The sequence below is a fragment of the Tiliqua scincoides genome, chromosome 7 (genome assembly GCF_035046505.1).
Source record: "Tiliqua scincoides isolate rTilSci1 chromosome 7, rTilSci1.hap2, whole genome shotgun sequence".
Taxonomy (NCBI): domain Eukaryota; kingdom Metazoa; phylum Chordata; class Lepidosauria; order Squamata; family Scincidae; genus Tiliqua; species Tiliqua scincoides.
Genome location: NC_089827.1, coordinates 41,399,944 through 41,418,855, shown reverse-complemented (window position 1 = coordinate 41,418,855; position 18,912 = coordinate 41,399,944). Strand labels below are relative to the sequence as shown.

General features: G+C 43.9%; 1 protein-coding gene across 1 annotated transcript; it reads right to left on the bottom strand.

The window, feature by feature from the left end:
- Positions 1-1,849: 1,849 nt before the first annotated feature.
- HDHD5 (haloacid dehalogenase like hydrolase domain containing 5) lies at positions 1,850-14,727 on the bottom strand. The gene is made up of 8 exons (XM_066634289.1): positions 14,532-14,727; positions 11,117-11,323; positions 8,669-8,781; positions 6,708-6,801; positions 6,190-6,223; positions 5,027-5,201; positions 3,823-4,011; positions 1,850-3,540 (listed from the first exon to the last, which is right to left on the bottom strand). The coding sequence occupies exons 1-8, from the start codon at positions 14,679-14,681 to the stop codon at positions 3,189-3,191; spliced, it is 1,314 nt and encodes a 437-aa protein (XP_066490386.1). The 5' UTR covers positions 14,682-14,727; the 3' UTR covers positions 1,850-3,188.
- Between the last annotated feature and the right edge of the window lie 4,185 nt (positions 14,728-18,912).

Below are 18,912 nucleotides of genomic sequence, written 5' to 3'. Positions count from 1 at the left end.
ATTTTTAACTAACATTTGGTCAGATCTTCAAGAGCAGATGTAGAATATTTTGAATTGTGTTGTTTTAATTAAAAATCATACTGTTTAAAAGCCAACTTAATTTTGAAGGCAGTTGAAGAGGCAGGAGGCAATTCACTCCCCCCACCCCCACTAACTACAGGGTCTGCCTTTAGAGCACAGATTTTAAGAAAAAGCAGAGGGCTGGAGGGTTTGAGGGTGGAAGGATGCTTAAAATAGAGCACAGAAGTGAAAAGCCTTAATTATGTCTTGGAAGAGCTGTCAGGAGCTGGCAGCTCCAGAAGGGAAAGACAAAAGGAGGATAAGTCAATTTTATGCTGTCTTCCCCCCCCCCTCCAAAATTGCAAATCTGCCATTTGAGTGGGGAAGAAAGATCTTTCCAGATTAAAAAGGAGGGAGGATGAATGACTTATACTTAAGCTGATAAGCTGCTCAGCAAGCACATATTAATATACCAAGATGCTGAAAATGAGTCATTCAGCAAGTTCTCTCTCACCTCCTTACTGTAATATACTCGTACTTATATCGGATCTTCCATCTCCATCCCCTCATATCCATTCTGCATTACACTGCAGTGACATCTCACCTCTTCCAGCTTCTCTGCACTGGTTCCCTTTCCACAGTGTGTGCTCACAATTCTGTTTACAAATAGTCAGAAATTCTTGGGTGTCACTTCTCTTCTTTCTCCCTTTGCTCTATTGGGACTTCCCTACTTTGAAGTTCAAAGATCTCCTCTTGTACTACTAATTTTGTTTGCCCTTCTCCCACTGCAGTCTCTTTGACATATTTCATACAACCCATTCCTTCTCTATGTTGAAAACAAACTAATATTTTTGAGACATTAACTCCCAGCAGATTTGTTGTACATTGGCCATTATCTGTCATAGGCACTGCTTATTTTAAATAAAATAATGGCCAACATACAACAAATCTGTGTTAATGTCTCAAGCATGGTAAATTCTTAGCTTAAGCACATCATTCATTGGAGCTACAACTAGAATGCCTCCCCACCAGCAATACAATAGTAGGGACTTTTTCCACAGGTAGGCTTTGGCAGTGCCATAAACAAGAAGACAGTGTAGCTGCAATCCTATCTACACTTTCCTGAAAGTAAGGTCCTTTGACTATAATGGGACTTACATATGAGTAGACAGGCCTAGGATTGGGCTCTAAGGGTGCAATCCTAACCCACTTTTCAGCACCGACATAAGGGCAATGCAGCACGGAGGTAAGGGAACAAGCATTCCCTTACTTAGAGGAGGCCTCCGTGAGTGCCACCCAACTGCAGGATGCAGCACATGTCCCATTGGCACTGCTATGCCAGTACTGGAAAGTTGGTTAGGATTTGGGCCTAAATCTCTCCATGAAGTAGTCAAGGACAGAGGAGCCTTCTTTATTGTCATTTGACCACCCAAGCTCTGATGGTACAATATCTAGCTTAGGACAGCCAAGGTGGTGTGATGGATAATCAAATTAGTTCAAGGCTCAAACCTCTGCTCAGCCATGTTATGTTCCTAAGCAACTTTGGACCAGTCATTCTTTCTTAAATAACCTACATCACAGAATTGTTAGAAGGAGAAGATAAGATGCCATATGTACTTTTCTCTGCTCACCAGTAGAAGGGTGGGATTAAAAAAATAATAAAACTTCTACTGCATTTGGCAGGAAAGGATTTGGGACGTGTTCCTTTTTCCTAAAGCACAGCCATAGAAGAAAAGCCTTCTATTATGGCTAGGAAATCTTCAAGAAGTAAGAATGGTTCGATAGCAGGGTGTCAAGAGGAAGATATCAGAGAGGGAACTCACCAGATCCATCATTACAACAGAGGATATTCAGGAATACAGCAAACTGTATTTAATTAATTGTATACAGAAATATGAATATTGCTAAATTACAAATTAGTAGCTGTCCTTGGGACCTAGAGAATTTAGGTCCTGTTTGTATATTAATGGACAACAAGAATATCACACATTACTGCAAAATGTGATAGTGACACTTCTCTTTTTGCATCCAAGTCCTGTGAGTTCTGGTGGAAGTTTTTGAAAAGACATTTTGCATCAGATAGGATCAGAGACATACACAGCACAGATCTGAAACATGACTACCTTGCTCCAGCAAGGGCAATACCTCCACTGAGGCAGGCTTCTGCACAAACATGATCTACTGAATCATGGGTATGCATGGCCTCAGTATCAGAGCACTGCAACAGTGTGCAGAAAAGGCCAATGCTGCACATGCAGCACTTTGGATCCAGGCCAACAATTTCAATACGAAACAGACCTGGCTATCAGCCATTAGTTTGAGGGGAAAGATTCATTTAGAGCAAGTTAATGCTGTCATTTGGAAGAGAAGTTGAATAGTAACAAAGCACACAAATTATGGGTTTTTCCTTCTCTGACACACAGATGGGGTGGTGCTGTTTGTGAGAAGCCCAAATATGTGTTTTGGAAAGAACTGGCTGAAGAGGTAGTGATGCAGTCACAAGGGTGGAATTTGGGTGCCCAAGTTCCTGCGGCTTTTACCTACCAGCTAGCTCACTTCCATTTGATGCTTCTAAAACAGCACTCCTACTCTAGTGAGAAGTTCTCCCAGGTATACCACATGCTACAGACCAATGAAGACAAGGTTGTCATATTTGCATATTACACTTATGTCTACCTAGAGGCACACTTGGAAGAGAGGTAAGAGCTTAAAAAAAGTGAAGCAACCTTCATGATGGTAGTGGTAATGCAGAGTGTACACTTCACAAATATTTAGATAGGGTGCATACATAGCATTCAAGTATCACAGTGACTTTTGGCCTTTGCATTTTGTCTGCAAGTGTGAATCACAAAATGGTTGATTTGTATCGTTGGCAAAGAATACAAAAACCTCACAAATCTCAAACTGAGGCAATGGAGTGACTTTTTCAACTAGTTAGGCCTAGCCCTTCTACAGCTGAGCCCATACTAGCAAAGAAGCTATATTTTATCTCAGTAGTTGTAGCCAGGATTTAAACACACATGGGCTTCACAGAGCCCCCTTTTAACAAAGGTTAGAGTGTCCAGGTTTTTTTTTCTATACAGCCTCCCCACAAAACACAAGTGGAGAGTTTTCCTTTACTTTGGCATGTGTTAACAAGCAATGGCTCAGGTCTGCCTGCACCCATTGTAAGAATGGACACATCACTCCTATTTCCAGTTCTCTTTCTGAAAGACGAGTTCCACAGCTTCATTCACATCACTCACGACATGAGAGGCATCCACCAGCTTGGGGTCAAATTGAAAGTCCCGATGCCCGTGGAATACAGTCTCTGTTATGCTCCCACCCTGATCTGCAGGCACATCTCCCTGGCGAGTGTAGACCCCAGTGCAGACCAGTATAGACCAGCAGCTCTTTGCAGAGCCAACTGAGACACTTTGCATCTTGAGGTTGTCTTCCCTCTGAGGATCTGGTGCCATGGCAGTTATGTTTACTTCAGGCTGAGATTGGAGATAACGGTTGTAGAGGTTGGCGCCATAGATGTCAGCCATTGGGTTGTCCCTGCCAGTAGCCAGCAGACAAGAAACGAGGACAAGCAAAGTTAAAATATAAATAGTGAAGTCTGGGGAGTACTTGGTTTTGATCATTTCCAATCACTAGACAATTTTTTTTTCCATCCATGCACTAGCAATACATGCTATTGCTTGTAAGGAAGGGGGTACCATACTCAAGCCTCTGCTCAACAGAGAACACAGATTGAGAAGTTCTACAATCTTTCTTATCCTAATCCTTCTGAGGATGCTCAGCTCCAACAACCAAGATTTTCCAAAGAGATTTGCTTACCCAATAGCATAAAGATGACGTAGAGGGGATGTCCAGCCACGTTTCTCCATCTGCAGTCTGATCACATGCTCAGCATAGCGATAAGTGACAGTGCTGGGTTTGCCAATCAGGGCCTCATAGTTCAGATCTTTGCCTGTCATTTTCTTGTAGATGTTTTCTAAACACACAAGAAAGGTGCCATGGCCAAATCTGACCGGGCGGGGAAAAAAACGGCATCAGCATACATGCTCATTGGAGTATGAGAAATGGTTCTCAATTGCATGGCGCTATTAATACAACCAAGTGAGCCCAGTCCTCATTGTAACCCACTTTTGAATGTGAGGGGCAACAGGAGAAGGCCTTCACCTCCATGCCCTGCTTGTTAGCATCCAGAGACATCAGGACAGCTGCTGCCACAGACACAAAAGAGGCTCTAACAAACCAGGAAGGGTGAACACTAGGAATGACACGTTGATAATGAAAACACAAGATATACCTAGTATAAAGGAAAATAAGATCATAATGTGGCAACATCAGACAGAATCAGATGCCTAAAAAATAGTAATAGATTAAATACCATTCAGATTCTACAGTTAAGGGTATGTACTCTGAAGACTGGTGGAATAAAGTCATTATAATACAGTGCCTGGCAAAATACAGTGTTGACAAGAGCCAGGGTGGTGTTGTGGTTTGGAAGGTGGACTTAGACCTGAATGATCCAGGTTCAAATCCCCCCTCAGACACAAAGCTTCCTGGGTGACCTTGGGTCAGTGGCTTTCTCTCAGCCTCACCTACCTCACAGGGTTGTTGTGAGGACAAGAAGGAGGGAAACAGCTGTGTACATCGCCCTGAGCTCTTTGGAGGAAGGGCGGTGAAAAATAAATAAATAAAATAAGAAGCCAGTCTCTGGATCAATTTCAGGAGATCATCATCATCAGCCAATGTGACACTGAATTTCAGAAATCCATATACCAGTTATATGGTCTATATTTACGTGACTGCATTGTGATTTTTTCATTATCTTTATGTATGTTAAACATTTTCATGATTATCCCTAGTTGTTTGTTGGTTTTGCATCATGATTGGAAACACTCTACATTTTTTACTGATTTTTGAAATCTGTCAGAAGGGACATAATGCAGTAAAGAGATTTACTTTGAATGATATAGATTTGGAGGTGTGGGCAATAAAGATTTTCTGAAAGAAATTCCTACATTTACTTCACCTGGGCATCTTGGCCTCTGCCATCCACAAGAGGTCCATGTTGCAAGCCAGGATAGGTAGATGTGGATATGGCACAGTAGATAGCTCTGCATCTAGATTTCCATTGGTCAAGAGAACATCAATGATCAGCTGCAAGCAGGTCTCCCACCGAACTGGCTCCCCAAACAGAAGTATCCCTTGAATAGGTAGGGAAATGCAGAGAAGCGTGAAAATTAAAATATGTGCCAAAAATGCATACCTATATGACAGAATAACCCAGCCTACACCATCTGGCTTCTCTTAGAGACACAAGCATGTTGCACTCAATCAATAAGATGGAACAATTGTTTGCCTGCTCCTTCCCCCTCCCCCCATGTTTGACTATATGAAATAATCATTTGTTGGGAGTTCAATACTGGTGCTACTTTGCCAGGTGTACTATGGACAGTTCAATCTAGTATATATGAAAAATGAGGGGAAATTCAGCTAATCTTTCATGTTAAAATTGGATTTTTTTGAAATACAAAGGTCCAAATAAGACTTTTCTTCTGCTTGCTTATTGGCATTATCTTGTGTCTTCTCTAACTGGTGCTGTCCTCAGCCCAGATTTTGTCAAGCTCTTTGGGATGAAGTTATTTGAAAGGTCCTACAACCCATGGCAGACTTCCATGAAGCTACTTGGCAATGGTTCTAACCAATGGGTGCATTGTGCTCCTTGGACACCAGAAGTTAAACTGGTACAAAAGACACTATTCCCAATGTTGAACTTCCCAGGGCAAAGATCCGCAATGGCGCCCCTTTCAGTTAAGGGCAGGTCTGCTACTGACTGCTCCCTTCTTATTGGTAGCATAGCTAGAGAGGGAGAAACAGTAAATACTGCAGGCTCCACAATGCGCCGTGTAAGCAGCCCCTCCCACTCGCCATCAGAGCTATTTGGGGCAGTGATGGCAATGCGCAGGAGACACCATTTGGTTTGGCGAGTGTCTGCATGCTGCTGTCGCTGCCTGGAATGGCTCTGACATGGCGAGAGGGAGGGGCTGCTTACCGGGTGCATTGTGGCACCTGCAGTACTTACCATTTTCCCTCCCAGCTATGCTACTGTTTTTTATGCACTCTTGCAGCAAACCTACACATTAGGAGGGAAACTTTGTGTTCTCAGAGCAAAACAAAGAAACAATAACTCACCTTCTATGGTAGGGAAGTCTGTGGTTGGTGGAGGCTGTCAAAAGAGTAAAGACAGAGAGGTTAGTCATTTCGTAATGTCCAAAAGAATGGGCAAGAAATCTGAAGGACAAGAAACAATGTTTGGTATGCAACTGTAAGGCAATAAAGGACCATTTTTGTGAGAACTGTACAGCGGCCAATTTTCAAAGCCTCTCAGAAATTCAAAGCCTCTGAGATTTCTCCCCTGCCCTCAGTCATTTTTGTCTGAAGACCACACAGAGTTGGAACTCCTGAGTTGCAGCACCTTCGTTTTCAACTTGCATGAAGCCAAGGGACACTTTAGACAGGACATAATCCCCTTAAGACACAACTCTAGCCTTTCACAAGAGGCTTGTGGGGATTGAGTGGAAGTGTTTGCTATACTGAAACTTAAGAAGCAGCACAGATCTGAATATAATAGAATGGTTTTCTTACCAAGAGACACATATCATAGATGGCTTAAGCCAAACATTTGCTACGTACAGTCAGGTGATACTTGCCAGCACTTTTGGCCTCCGACTTTGATCTACCATATCCAGCAAAGGAAATGCCTTTCTTATATCTTCAATGGTAACAAAATTCCGGAATCCCAGGCTATTTCAAACGGTCAAGGAAGAGAACAGCCTGCTCTCTGCAGACTCAAAGGAAAATGCTAAAAGGAAAATGTATTTTACCCAAAATATAGGACATCACAGAAAAAAGTACACAACTTTATAGTGTCAAATTTATTATGCTATAATTCACACATCAACTGCATATGGCATACACAGAAGAAGTTGCTTGACCCAGTTAATTAATTAACCAAATTACAGCAAGTGCTTGAAATGTTCCCCATTGGTATCTACGCCACTGACAATGTTGACTAATAACCCAATCCTATCCAGGATTGGGGTGGCACTTGCAGTGGTTTACAATACAGAACAAAGTTCTGCTGTCATAAAACGGCTTCCGGCAGCAAATTTACCCACACTGCCACAAATGGCAGCAGCTCAGGAGGCATACCACTGGACCACCACATGTAGGTGCTATAGTGGTGGGAGCAGAATGGGGCAGAGAGGGTGAGGAATGAGTGTCACCCCAGGCAGGGTGGAGGGCAGGGAGGAGGTGGACCAGGGGCAATATCAGAAGCACTCACATGCAGCGATATCCTAACCTCATCGGTTGCCCTTACTGCCGCCATTACATGCCTCAGACTTACGCCTGCTAAACAGTAGGTGTAGATCCTAGGAGTCCCATGGCAGCGGTGGAGGCTTTCCCTGGGGTAAGTGAACAAAAATTCACTTACCTCAAGGAGACTTTCCAACTGCCCCCCTTCTGCAGATTCAGTGTGTGTTCTGTTGGTGTGGCTGCATCAGTGGGGGGGGGATTTCAGTAAGATTGGGTTGTAAGGGATCTACAAACATCCCAACATGTGTGCTGTGATGGATGGTTCCACCCACCTTTTTGATTGCTTCCCTTACATGTTCAGTAGTTGCAGGTTTTCTACAATGAAGTAGTTATGTATCAATTAGGGTTCATTAAAATGTGTGTACATTCTTCCGAGACACAAGGTGTCCACAAGTGAATCCACAAGTGTCTTAAATTGAGGCAACAATCCCATCTAAGAATGTGTGCCTCCCCCACAAGATGAAACAGAGTAAAGCTTGGTATAATATATACTGGTACATATACAAACAGCCTGTATTATGCAACCAAACAGCCACATTCCATGCTGTAGCTGGAAATCTAGCCCCACACCAACTCCAAGTGTGAAGGGGCAATGGGCCTTCTCCACAACCCGATATTCCATCCCACCTGTGGCTCTTCTTGCTCTGCACTACTGTATTGTCAATACTGACTGACTTTAGAGAGTCACATTTTCAGACTGTAGCCACAAAAACATCTTGGGCTACTTGTGTGAGAATAATCCATTTCAAAATGCATGCATGTCTCCATTTTGATGCAGAAGTATATAAATATCACTGCTGTCAGACATTTTAGTAGTCTAAGTCCAATTTCAGTGAAATCACAGTATGTATTCTGTCAATTCTGAGACCCTCAGGAGTGAGCAAAGGCCTCACAGATTCTGTACCCAAACAATCCAGAGCTTCAAGTATGACTTCACAGGCAGTGGCCTAGAGAAGCACAGTCCATCCCATCATGACTCTTTGGTCTTGATTTGACTAGAACCAGTTGTTTCCAACAAGTTGGTTTTGAATTGCTCTCATGGTGATACAATAAATATATTTGTCAGTTGCTGTATTGGGGTCTCACTTTTCCTTCAAGGGACTCATAACAGCACACATGGAGCTATCTCATTGTATTCTCACAAGCCTGTGAGGCAATAGACTGCAACAGTGGCTTGTCCAATAAGCATCATGGTCAAGTGGAGATTAATACCTATGGCTCAAGTCCAGCACTCCAAAACCACAGCTTAGTATACAGCTACAGAAAGTAGAAGGGAGGGTGCAGCAAAGGATACGTTCTGGCATTCTCCTCCACCTTATCCTGCCCACATATCAGCATACATTTGTCATGAAATTGACTGAAGAGACTCAGAGGGCTGTGGGAGACGATCACCCATTCTGGAGAAACCTGAAAAAGGGAGAGGTTAGTAGGACAGATGGCCTACTCTTTCCACATGCCACATTCCCAAGTGCTGGGATCATTAGCCTACAATTCCCCAAAGAAACAGATGCAATATCCAGTAGATTAGTCCCACAACAACAATTCCCAAACTTAGTGTGGTCAAGGAGTCCTTTTGTGGTGGTCTCTTATTACTGGTTATCCCATCTTGGATCATGCAAGATCTTGCACCATCCAAGAAGGGAATGCCCAAGAAAGTTGGGAAGAAGAGGCCACCTGAGACATCCCACAGCACCCCTGTGAGTTTGCCGCAGCATCCTCAGCCACTACAGTGCACAGTTTGGGAATCACTGCCTCAAAAGATCATCCAAATCTGCCTTTCTTCTCTCAGAAAAATGATAACATAGAGAAAGAGTGGAATAGGAGGTAGAGGTGTGTCAACATATATTATGTGGCTTGTCTGTTCCATTTCAGCGGACACACAATAAGTAAAACCTAGATCAAAAATACAACCAAATGAGTAATGGGCCTGCATACAGAGTCAATCTCCATATAGGAGAATGGGTTCACACATACAAATGCACTACCAAATTATGCAACTCTTTGTAAGTGTGCAAACTACTTTCATTGTAAAGTACTGACATCAATATAAAAGCTCTATGAAGTAAGTGCTATTTTTATCTGTGATGCCCGTTTCACACAGAGTGATTTCTCAATGTAGCAATCATCAAGCAATAAGGGATATCTGCTAATCTCGAGATCAAAAGTCTGAGGAATCACTACACTATGCTACCACAATACTTGCTATAAACAGGTTTTATTTTAAAAACAGATACATCTGAAGCATGTTCAGAACGACCAAAAGTGTCAATCACAAGTCATTCTTATTTCCAGAACTTCTGTTTACTGATGGATGGTTTGCCCAACTCCCTCCTGCCACAGATCTTACGATGTAATAACTTGTATTGATGGAGTTCAGCAAAAATAAAATGTTTTCAGGAAGTAAAGTACCAGGAACATCTGAAGATGCCCAAGATTAAAAATTAAAATAGAAAAAGATTTTCACAAAATGGAACAGGAATGTAGAAATGTACCATCTTTTATTTAGAAACTGTCTAGGCCACCTATTTGTTAAAGATATAATTTCTTTGTGTATTTCTTACTATAAAGGGAGGGCCCATAAAGGGAGGACAGAGCACATATTCTAGGCTCAATCCCCATCATCTCCAATTAAAGAATATCGGGTAGCAGGACCAAGAAAGATCTCAAGCTGAGGACTTGAAGAGACGCTTTCAGTCCCAGCAGACAATTCTAAACCAATCTGCCTGGAGTTTGAAGAACACTGAGATCACAACCTTCTTCACAATACTGTGATATATTGTGTACACACAATACTGTGGGTATTGTGATCACAACACAATGATCACAATACTGCAGAGCATGATACTTAGATGACTGGACTTCTCACAGAATTGCAACAAAAAACCCATTTTCTGAGAAGAATTGTAGGCTTTCCTGCATACAACTCATCCGGGTGCTGGCAAAAATGGAACCACCACAACTTTTTTGGAAACATATGGACTGTGTGTAACAAATGAGTAGCAGCTATGCATTTACAGCAGCGGTTTCCAAACTGCGGAACCCAATGTTTGGTGTGTGGTGAAACGGACATACTGACAGCTGGAAGGAAAAGGTATTAAGCCCTATGGAAACCGAAACAGAGCCTCACATGCACATATTCTCATGAGTAGATGACCGTGCCTCAGTTCACATTGAAGGGCAGGCCGAGAGGAATGGTCTCGATTCGATGAACCACAATGGTCCCAATCTGATGAACACAGGCCATAATAAACACTTGAGAAGGAAGTCTCACCCCCTCCAAGCCAACAAGGAAAAGGTATTGAGCCCTAAATGGGACTGAGCCACACATGCGTGCCTCTTATCGAAGGCTAGGTAAAGGGGAACACAATGCCACCAGAAAGGCCTTAATCTGATGAATGTGGAACTCAACAAATGCACCAGAAGGCATCCCCCCCCCAATAGTAAAAAGGACAAAAACAGAGGCTTGGTGAAATTTTTCTTTAGTCTCATAAAGTTAGGTGGATTCCAATAGAGTGTTATTTTAAAAAGTGAATTCTAATGCTAAATAGTTTGGGAACCACTGATTTACAGCACTCAAGAGGCAACTAAGTGAAAAGACTCTAAGTTAAGTGATTGAAGGTTACCTGTCTGGCAGGAACCGACACAAATGCTAACAGGCATCTTTTTAAGAATAACAGTAGAACAGCTCCACAGTTTACCAGCCAGTGACCCAGTGTAACAGAGGCCTCCTCCTCCTCAATACCTTGAATCCCAATGCATTAGACAGCTCTTCAGCCTTGCTGTCTTGCGAGCAGTTCCCAGCATTGGTTACAAACGCAACTGGTATGCGAAACTGGCCTGTTGGATCAGTTAGTTTCTGGAAGGCCTCCTTGGCAGCAGGAATGACGAGATGGCCCCGCAAAAGCACTCCATCAATGTCAAAGAGAAACCCAAAGGAGGGAGACGTTGCCTGCGGTAAACAAAGGTTCAAAGGTGTTCTTATTAAGAATATTTATGTACTGCTTTTTGACAAAAAAAAAATTCACAAAGCCGTTTATAGAGCAAAATAAGTAAATAAATTGTTCCCTGTCTCAGAAGACCTTGCATTCTAAAAAAAAGAGATGCAGCAGAAACACCAGCAAACAGTCCTTGGAAAAGATGCTGTGCAGGGATGAAGAGGGACAGAGGTGCTCCCTGTCCTATAAGAGAAGCACCACTTTAAATAGTGCTCCTTTGCCAGTGAGCATGCAGTGTTGCTATTTAGGAACAACAAGAGTGAGATGCTTAAGTATTAATAACTCTGAACAGACTATCTGCTCCCAAGGAAAGAGAAATAAATTATTGGAATATGCCAACTCTTTGCTTATTTAACACAATTCCATCCCACTTCTCCATATGCTCAAAGCAGCTGACAAGAACATTGCTTCAATTTAACATTAACATGCTAAAAGAATACATACAAGTAGGGCAGAACTGCAGCTGCTTCAGTCTGCCCCCTCCCCATTGATACTAGTCAGTTCTTTAAGAAACGAAACTATTACCACCCATAGACCTTCCACAGCTTTCTAAAGGACAAGAGTTATGACATCACTCAGGGAACGGGGCCAGTGGTGGGGCCACACTATGCATGCAGAAGGCCCTAGGTGGGGTAGAAAAGACCCCTGCCTAAAAGAACACAAGGATTGCCTTCCTAGCTCAGTGGTGGTTACGAGACTGGGTTGCCATTCCAGGCAGCAACAGCAACATGCAGATGCTCGCAAAACCAAATGGTGTCCCCTGCGCATTGCCATCACTGCTCCAAATGGCTCTGATGGCAAGCGGGAGGGGCTGCTTACACAGCACATTGTGGAGCCTGCAGTATTTACTGTTTCTCCCTCTCTAGCTATGCTACTGATAAGAAGGGAGCAGTCAGAAGTGGACCTGCCATTAACTGAAAGGGGAAAATGCCCCTGGGGTGAAGCCCTGCGCACCTGTAGGAGCACGCGGAAGCCTTACTAGGGACTTTCCCAGCTGAAATAATACATGTGAAATGCTTTGAACACTCAAAACACTGTTCATATGCCAGATATTATTCTATAGCAGTGATTCCCAACGTGGGGTACATGCACCCCCGGGTACTTGCCAGGACCTTTAGGGGTACATGAAAAAGAATTGAATAATGGCGGGAAAAGGCAGGTCTGTATTAGAATGCCTTGCGGGGCTAACAGGAGGGGTACAATTTATAGAAATGGGCTGCCAAGAGGTACACGAGTGAAAAAATGTTGAGAACCACTGTTCTATAGCAATGGTTCCAACCTTCAGGTAAGGGAATCCACAAGTCATCGTGGTACCTGTAAAGGAGGGCAGTGACTCCTGGGTTCACGCCACTGCCACCGACTAAGCAAAAAAGGGGATTTTGTATTTACCCATGTTCAGCAGTGGCGAGAACCCAGATTTTGCTGCATCTCCAGCCACTGCTGTAGATGGGCAATATCTGAAAACCTTTCTACAGTACTTAGTTGGCAGTGGTGACTACAACGCGAACCCGGGAGTGACATCACTCCCACCCTGCTGTCACCACCGGGTCACCACTCCCCTTAAGGGGAAATACGCTGTTTTCCACTGCCTCATTCCCACTCAGTTCAATTCCCCTGAGAGGTGATGATAACCCTCTCTCATTGCTTGTCCCAAGCCCAGGGCACATACAAAGGTATGTCACCTCTGAACATAGAGGTTTCTGTCATTATCATGGCTCATTGCCATTGACAGATGTAACCTCCATGACTTTTGCATTTGCTGAATGACAGATAGGCAAAGGAACCTGAAAATACGAAATCAACCAGTACAGAGATCAGACTGGCCTTGAGCAAAGCAGAGGAGAAAAATAAATGAAAAGAAAATTAAGTAGTCAAAACTATGCAGAACCACTACTAGGCTGTTCAGCAACTGCAAAACTAAAAGAAAAAATGCACTGAACAAAATCCAGTCCTAAAAAGTTACATGGAAGCAACAAGGCATTTTGCAGCACCTTAAAGATTCACAGACTTAAGCTTTTGTAGGTGAAAGACAGGAAAAACTCTTGCCAGAAAAAGGGTTAATCGTTGTTTCTGCTGCAACAAACCAATACTGAACTACAATTCTGGAATATATATATATTCCTGGGAGTAATTTGTTTTAAACACTTTGTTTTAAACACTTATGCCCTACCTTTCCACTTCTTTAGGCTATCTTTGTGGCAGCTTTATAGTTACTTTAACAATAACAAAACTAAAACAACTAAAAACCATTTAAAATTTGTACAAATACCACCAGCAAAAACAGAGAGGTTGTATGTGTGAATAAAGATGTTTTAATCATCACCTAATGTCAATAATGCAGGCATCTACCAGATGTACCGGAAGGGAAGAGGACATCGGTGACACCACTGAGAAGGGCCTGTTCCACCATAGTTACCCAACTCACTTTTGCAAGTGGGGGCACACAGAGTAGGATTTCCACTTAACCTATGGGTGAGATCATACGGGAACAGATGGTCCATGAGACGCCTTTACAATCCTAACCAGACTGCGGGGGGAGGGGGAGGAAGAGTGCAGAATACAATTCTTTTAAATGTCAGCAGGATGATAGACCACCTCCATAATCCCCTTCCAAAGCCATTTAAATTAGCGGCTGTCATCCTCACTTCCCTTTCTCAAAACTTTTCAGTTTTAGTTTTGTTTCCGTTGGTTAGTGATTAAATCCTTCTCCAGTTCTGTGAATAGTGAAAAGTCAATCAATAGTGAAAGTCCACTTTTCAACCAATGGTGAAAATCGAAAGTCAATAGTGAAAAGTCAATCAATAGTGAAAGTCCACTTTTCAATCAATGGTGAAAAGTCGGTCGATAGTGAACAATCAGTAGTGAAAACTGAATCGTGAAGTCAATCAATAGTGAAAAGTCCTAGAAGACCAGGGATAAGGCAAAGCAAGCAGGAGCTGTTCTGCACTTGGTTTCCGAGCGGCTTGCACAGAGGAGCGCGACATATGGCATTCGGGCTCCCCAGCTGCCTTCCGCCCGAGTGCGCGGTCGGGAGCGCTCAGCGGTCAAGCGAGAAGGACGCTGCCCAGGCGCGCCTCCCTCCCGCTGCCAGGCGCGGTGCCTCCCTGGGGCCGCGGGCGAAGGGACCAAAGTGCACCAGTGTCAGAGCAGCGCTTCGCTCACCTGACTCGCCCCTGCGGCTGTGCCCAGGGGGCGGCTGTGGTCGCTGCGCCCCCGCCCGCGGCTTCCACTGCCCCCTCTCAGCACCGCGCCCGCGGCCAGCCGCCTCCGCAGCTCTGCTCTGCTCACGTGCAGCAGGCAGCGCGCAGCCATCCGCCCGCTTGCTGGCAGCGGCTCTCCTGACTCAGGCGCCGTCCTGCGCCCGCCCACCCCTCTCAGCGCCTCGCGTGGAGAGCTGGGAGGGCGCAGCTGCAAGAACTACAGTTCCCAGGAAGGCAGAAGGAAGCGCCTGGACGAACGCCTGCACAGCCCCAGCCTCTGCAGGTCTACTCAGAAGCAAGTCCATCCCAGGTCAGCGTGGCTAGGATTGCAGCCACAGAGCCCAATCCCATGCATGTCTACTCAGTAGCAAATCCCATTATAGTCAATGGGGCTTACTCCCAGGAAAAACTGGATAGGCTTGCAGCCTGAGAGCAAATCCTATGCATGTCTACTCAGAAGTCAGTCCCATTATGATCCATGGGGCTTATTCCCAGGAAACTGGATAGGATTGCAGCCTTTGAGCCCAATCCTATGCATGACTACTCAGAAGTCAGTTCCATTACAGTCAACTTTGTTTGTTCTGGGCTTACTCCCAGGAAAGTGTGCATAGGATTGCAGCCTTAGGGCCCAATCCTATCCAACTTTCCAGGACCAGTGCAACCACAATGCAGCCCAGTGGTGAGGGAACAAACGTTCCCTTACCTTGAGGAGGCCTCTGTGAGGAATGCAGCTCACATTCCACTGACACCACTGCACTGGCCCTGGAAAATTGGATAGGATTGGGCCCTTAGTCTAGTTATAGAACACAGACTGGCCCTATCACAGAGATCCTAACAGGTCTTAAAACCTTTCTGAGTACCAGCTAAAAGGAAAGTGAGCAAGCTTCACAGAACTCTTCTTGAGGCTGGATGTTAGAGACAGAGAGAGAGGAAATGGGAGAAGGTTCCAACATATTTTTTCCCCTCTTGCCTTGTTTTTTTTAAAAATTATTTAATATAGAGCTGGAATAACAATTTGGTGAGATTCGAAAACTTACTCACTGGTGATTCTTAATTGATTTTCATAATGATATTAAGACACAGTTCCAATGACAACAATTAGCAGGAGAAGCTATGTTTCAGCACAATCTTATGCATGTCTACTCAGAAATTCTATTGAGTTCAATGGGGTTTACTCCCAGTAAAGCGTGCAGCCTTAGGACCCAATCCTATCCAATTGTCCAGTGCCAGTGCAGCTGTGCCAGTGGGGCATGTACTGCATCCTGTGGTGGGGAAGCAGTCACAGAGGCCTCATTTGTTCAGGAATTCAGGAATTTTGTCCCCAGGCCTCACAGAGGCAACATTTGTTCCCTTACCTTGGGGCTGCATTGCGACTGCACCAGAGCTGGAATGTTGGATAGGACTGGGCCCTACATCTGCTGTCATAAAAGTGACTAATGCACATGTACATAGATAGTGCTTAATAGTAATTAGGGGTGTGTTTTTCTGTTAAAAAGGCTTAAAAACACAAAAAACATCAACTGTTTGGTGTTAAATATCCAAATAAAAACATAAACCGCAGCATTTTGGTGTTTTAAGATGTTTTCCAGAAATTAAAATACTGGAGATTACTTTTCCAGTTAGAAATAACACTGTGGCTGCATCTGCTGACACTGTACAACCTATATCACCTACCTAGTACATTTTTAAAGTGATTATCATTTATAATTTATCCAAACACGCCCACAATTTGCTATTTTAATCAAGAAATTCGGGAGAAATATGACCAAAAATAAACACCCTTACCAATGCACATGTAAGTAGATGGTACTTAATAGTAATACTCTGGTGGTGCCTTCTTGAACACTAACATTTATTATGGCAGATGCTCTAGCTCAGGGGTGCTCAATAGGTGGATCGCGATCTACCGGTAGATCGCGAGGCAAAATGAGTAGATCGCGGAGCCCTGTCTCTCCAAACTGTTAATATGTCAGTTTCGTCTAGTGACTAGACGAAACTGACATATTTAGCTGACACTAAACTGACACTGAAACTGACACTTTAGCTGCTCTTCAGGCATGCAGCAACAAAACTCCAGCAGGGGCTCCATACATTAAAGGGGGTGTCTGTCAGACGCTTCCTTTCCCCCTGGTAGATCTCCGGGCCTTGCTGGGTTTCAAAGTAGCTCTCGAGCCAAAAAAGTGTGAGCACCCCTGCTCTAGCTTATTTTATTTGCACCTGTTAACTCTTAAGCTGCCTCTAGCGCCCAGAATTGATGCCTTGACTTATTCCCACAAAGCATTGTGGTAGTTGTAGTTCCAGTTCCCTACCAGGCTACCAGGGCATCTCAGGCCTCTTCCAAGACTACATCTCCCAGAATGCCAAAGTTCCTGCTTGGAACTGTGCAGACTACAAGAAGTAAGAGGCGAGGACGAATCTCAGCGCACAGCGTAGACAATGCCTCAGTGTGGAGTCTGAGGGACTCTTTCAGAAGCCAATGGCAAGCCCCGGAGTCTGCCCTGGAGTGCATTGAGCTGAGCCTGCTTTGTACTGCAGGCTGCCTGGAGAGTGGCATGTGCACAAATGCGTTTCTCATGCACCCAGGAAAGAAAGGGGCTTGTGGCTGAGCCTGTTTAGGGCAGGGATGTGCAGTGGGTGGTGTAGGGGAAACAACAAGGGATGAGGAGTGTGTGTGGGTTCTTGGGCAGGGCTCCCTTTCCTTTAAAGAATGGTCAGAGGATGGGTGCTAGAGATGTAGAAGGAAGATAGGCTGGTAGTGGAGGACAGAGCTGCATAAGCATAGCCCTCAAATGGTATAAGAATGACACAGTTGCCAGGCTATGATGGCAATAGAAGGTGACATTTATAATGTGACTTTTGAGGTTATGGGGAATACATCAGGAACCTGTGCTACCTATTATGACATCCAAATATATTGACAGCACCAATGTAGATAAGTTACATTGTGCCAAGTGCCCCCAAAACCCTAACTGTGTTGTGCTGCCTCTTTGTTCCTCTGTGGAAAAGACATCACAATCACACCAAATACCACCCCACAAATGTGCAAATATAACACAAATCAAGTGAATTATTTCATGCCCCATCAAAGTTCACTTTCTTGCTCTTTCTTTCCTGATCGCTGCCTTGGAGGGAAATTGTGTGCTTCAAGTTTGTGCTGGACACTGAATTGGGTTCACTTACAGTCAATATTTCTAATATTGTTGTTGGCATGTTGGTGGTTTCAGCCACATTTGGTTGCTTCCTTGGTCTAAGCACCCCTGTGTGTGTGTGTATTTTGAAACTGTCACACACTCTTCAGAGGTTGACAGTAGCATAGCTGACGGGAGGCAAAACGGTAAGTAATGCAGGCACCGTATCGCACCTTTTAAGTGGCCCCTCCTAATCACCATCAGAGCCATTCTGGGCAGCAACAGCAACATGCAGAAGACACATTTGTTTCAGGAAGCACCTGCTTGTTGCAGTCACTGCCCAGAATGGCTCCTCATGGCAAGTGGGAGGGGTCACTTACACAGTGCATTGCGACGCCTGCAGTACTTACCATTTTGCCCCCTTCTAGCTACGCTACTGGAAGTTGATTCAAGTTCACATGAAAACCTGAACAACATCTTTCAACAAACTGCACGATGTTGAGGAACATACAACACATATCCACTATTACCCTCTTCTTTTGCTTACCCTCTAGACCAGGGGTATCAAGCATGGCCCACAGGCTGAATGTGGCTCCCAGAAGCAATTTATTCGGTCCCTGTTATAATAGGGCTCTCCCAGCCTGATAACTGGGCTCTCATATCTTGAAAATATGAACAAATTTGTCAATTTTCTCTTCTGTCATTTGAAGCTAATGAGTTTCTATGTGAGAACAAAGTGCTTATTTCTGGCCATCATCTGCTTAATTATGTTGCTTTCTGATTAATGATGTCACTTCTGACACAGGCACCATGAATGCTAACTTTGGCCCTCTGTATGAAACAAGTTTGACATCCCTGATCTAGACTAATGAAAAATTGTATAGGATTAGAAAACCAGTTGTTTGACATCTTTTTGATTGGTCCTAATAAAGGCTTTTCCATACTTCAAATTGTGGATTTTTCATAATCACTGGCACACTTCCCAGTAATTAAATACATTTAACTGCATCCTGGATGTATACCTTAAATTTTATTCTTGAGCCTGCTGCCTACAGGTGACTTTGCTTACTGCTCTTTGCATTTTAACAGATGTTCACAAACTCAGGTATGGTCAAAAAAGAGACTTGTATATGGGATTCCTGGAAGCCTAGGAAGTTTTCCATTGCCCTGAAACATTATTGCTTTGCCTCCTGGCAAGTTGGGCTTATGCTGTCC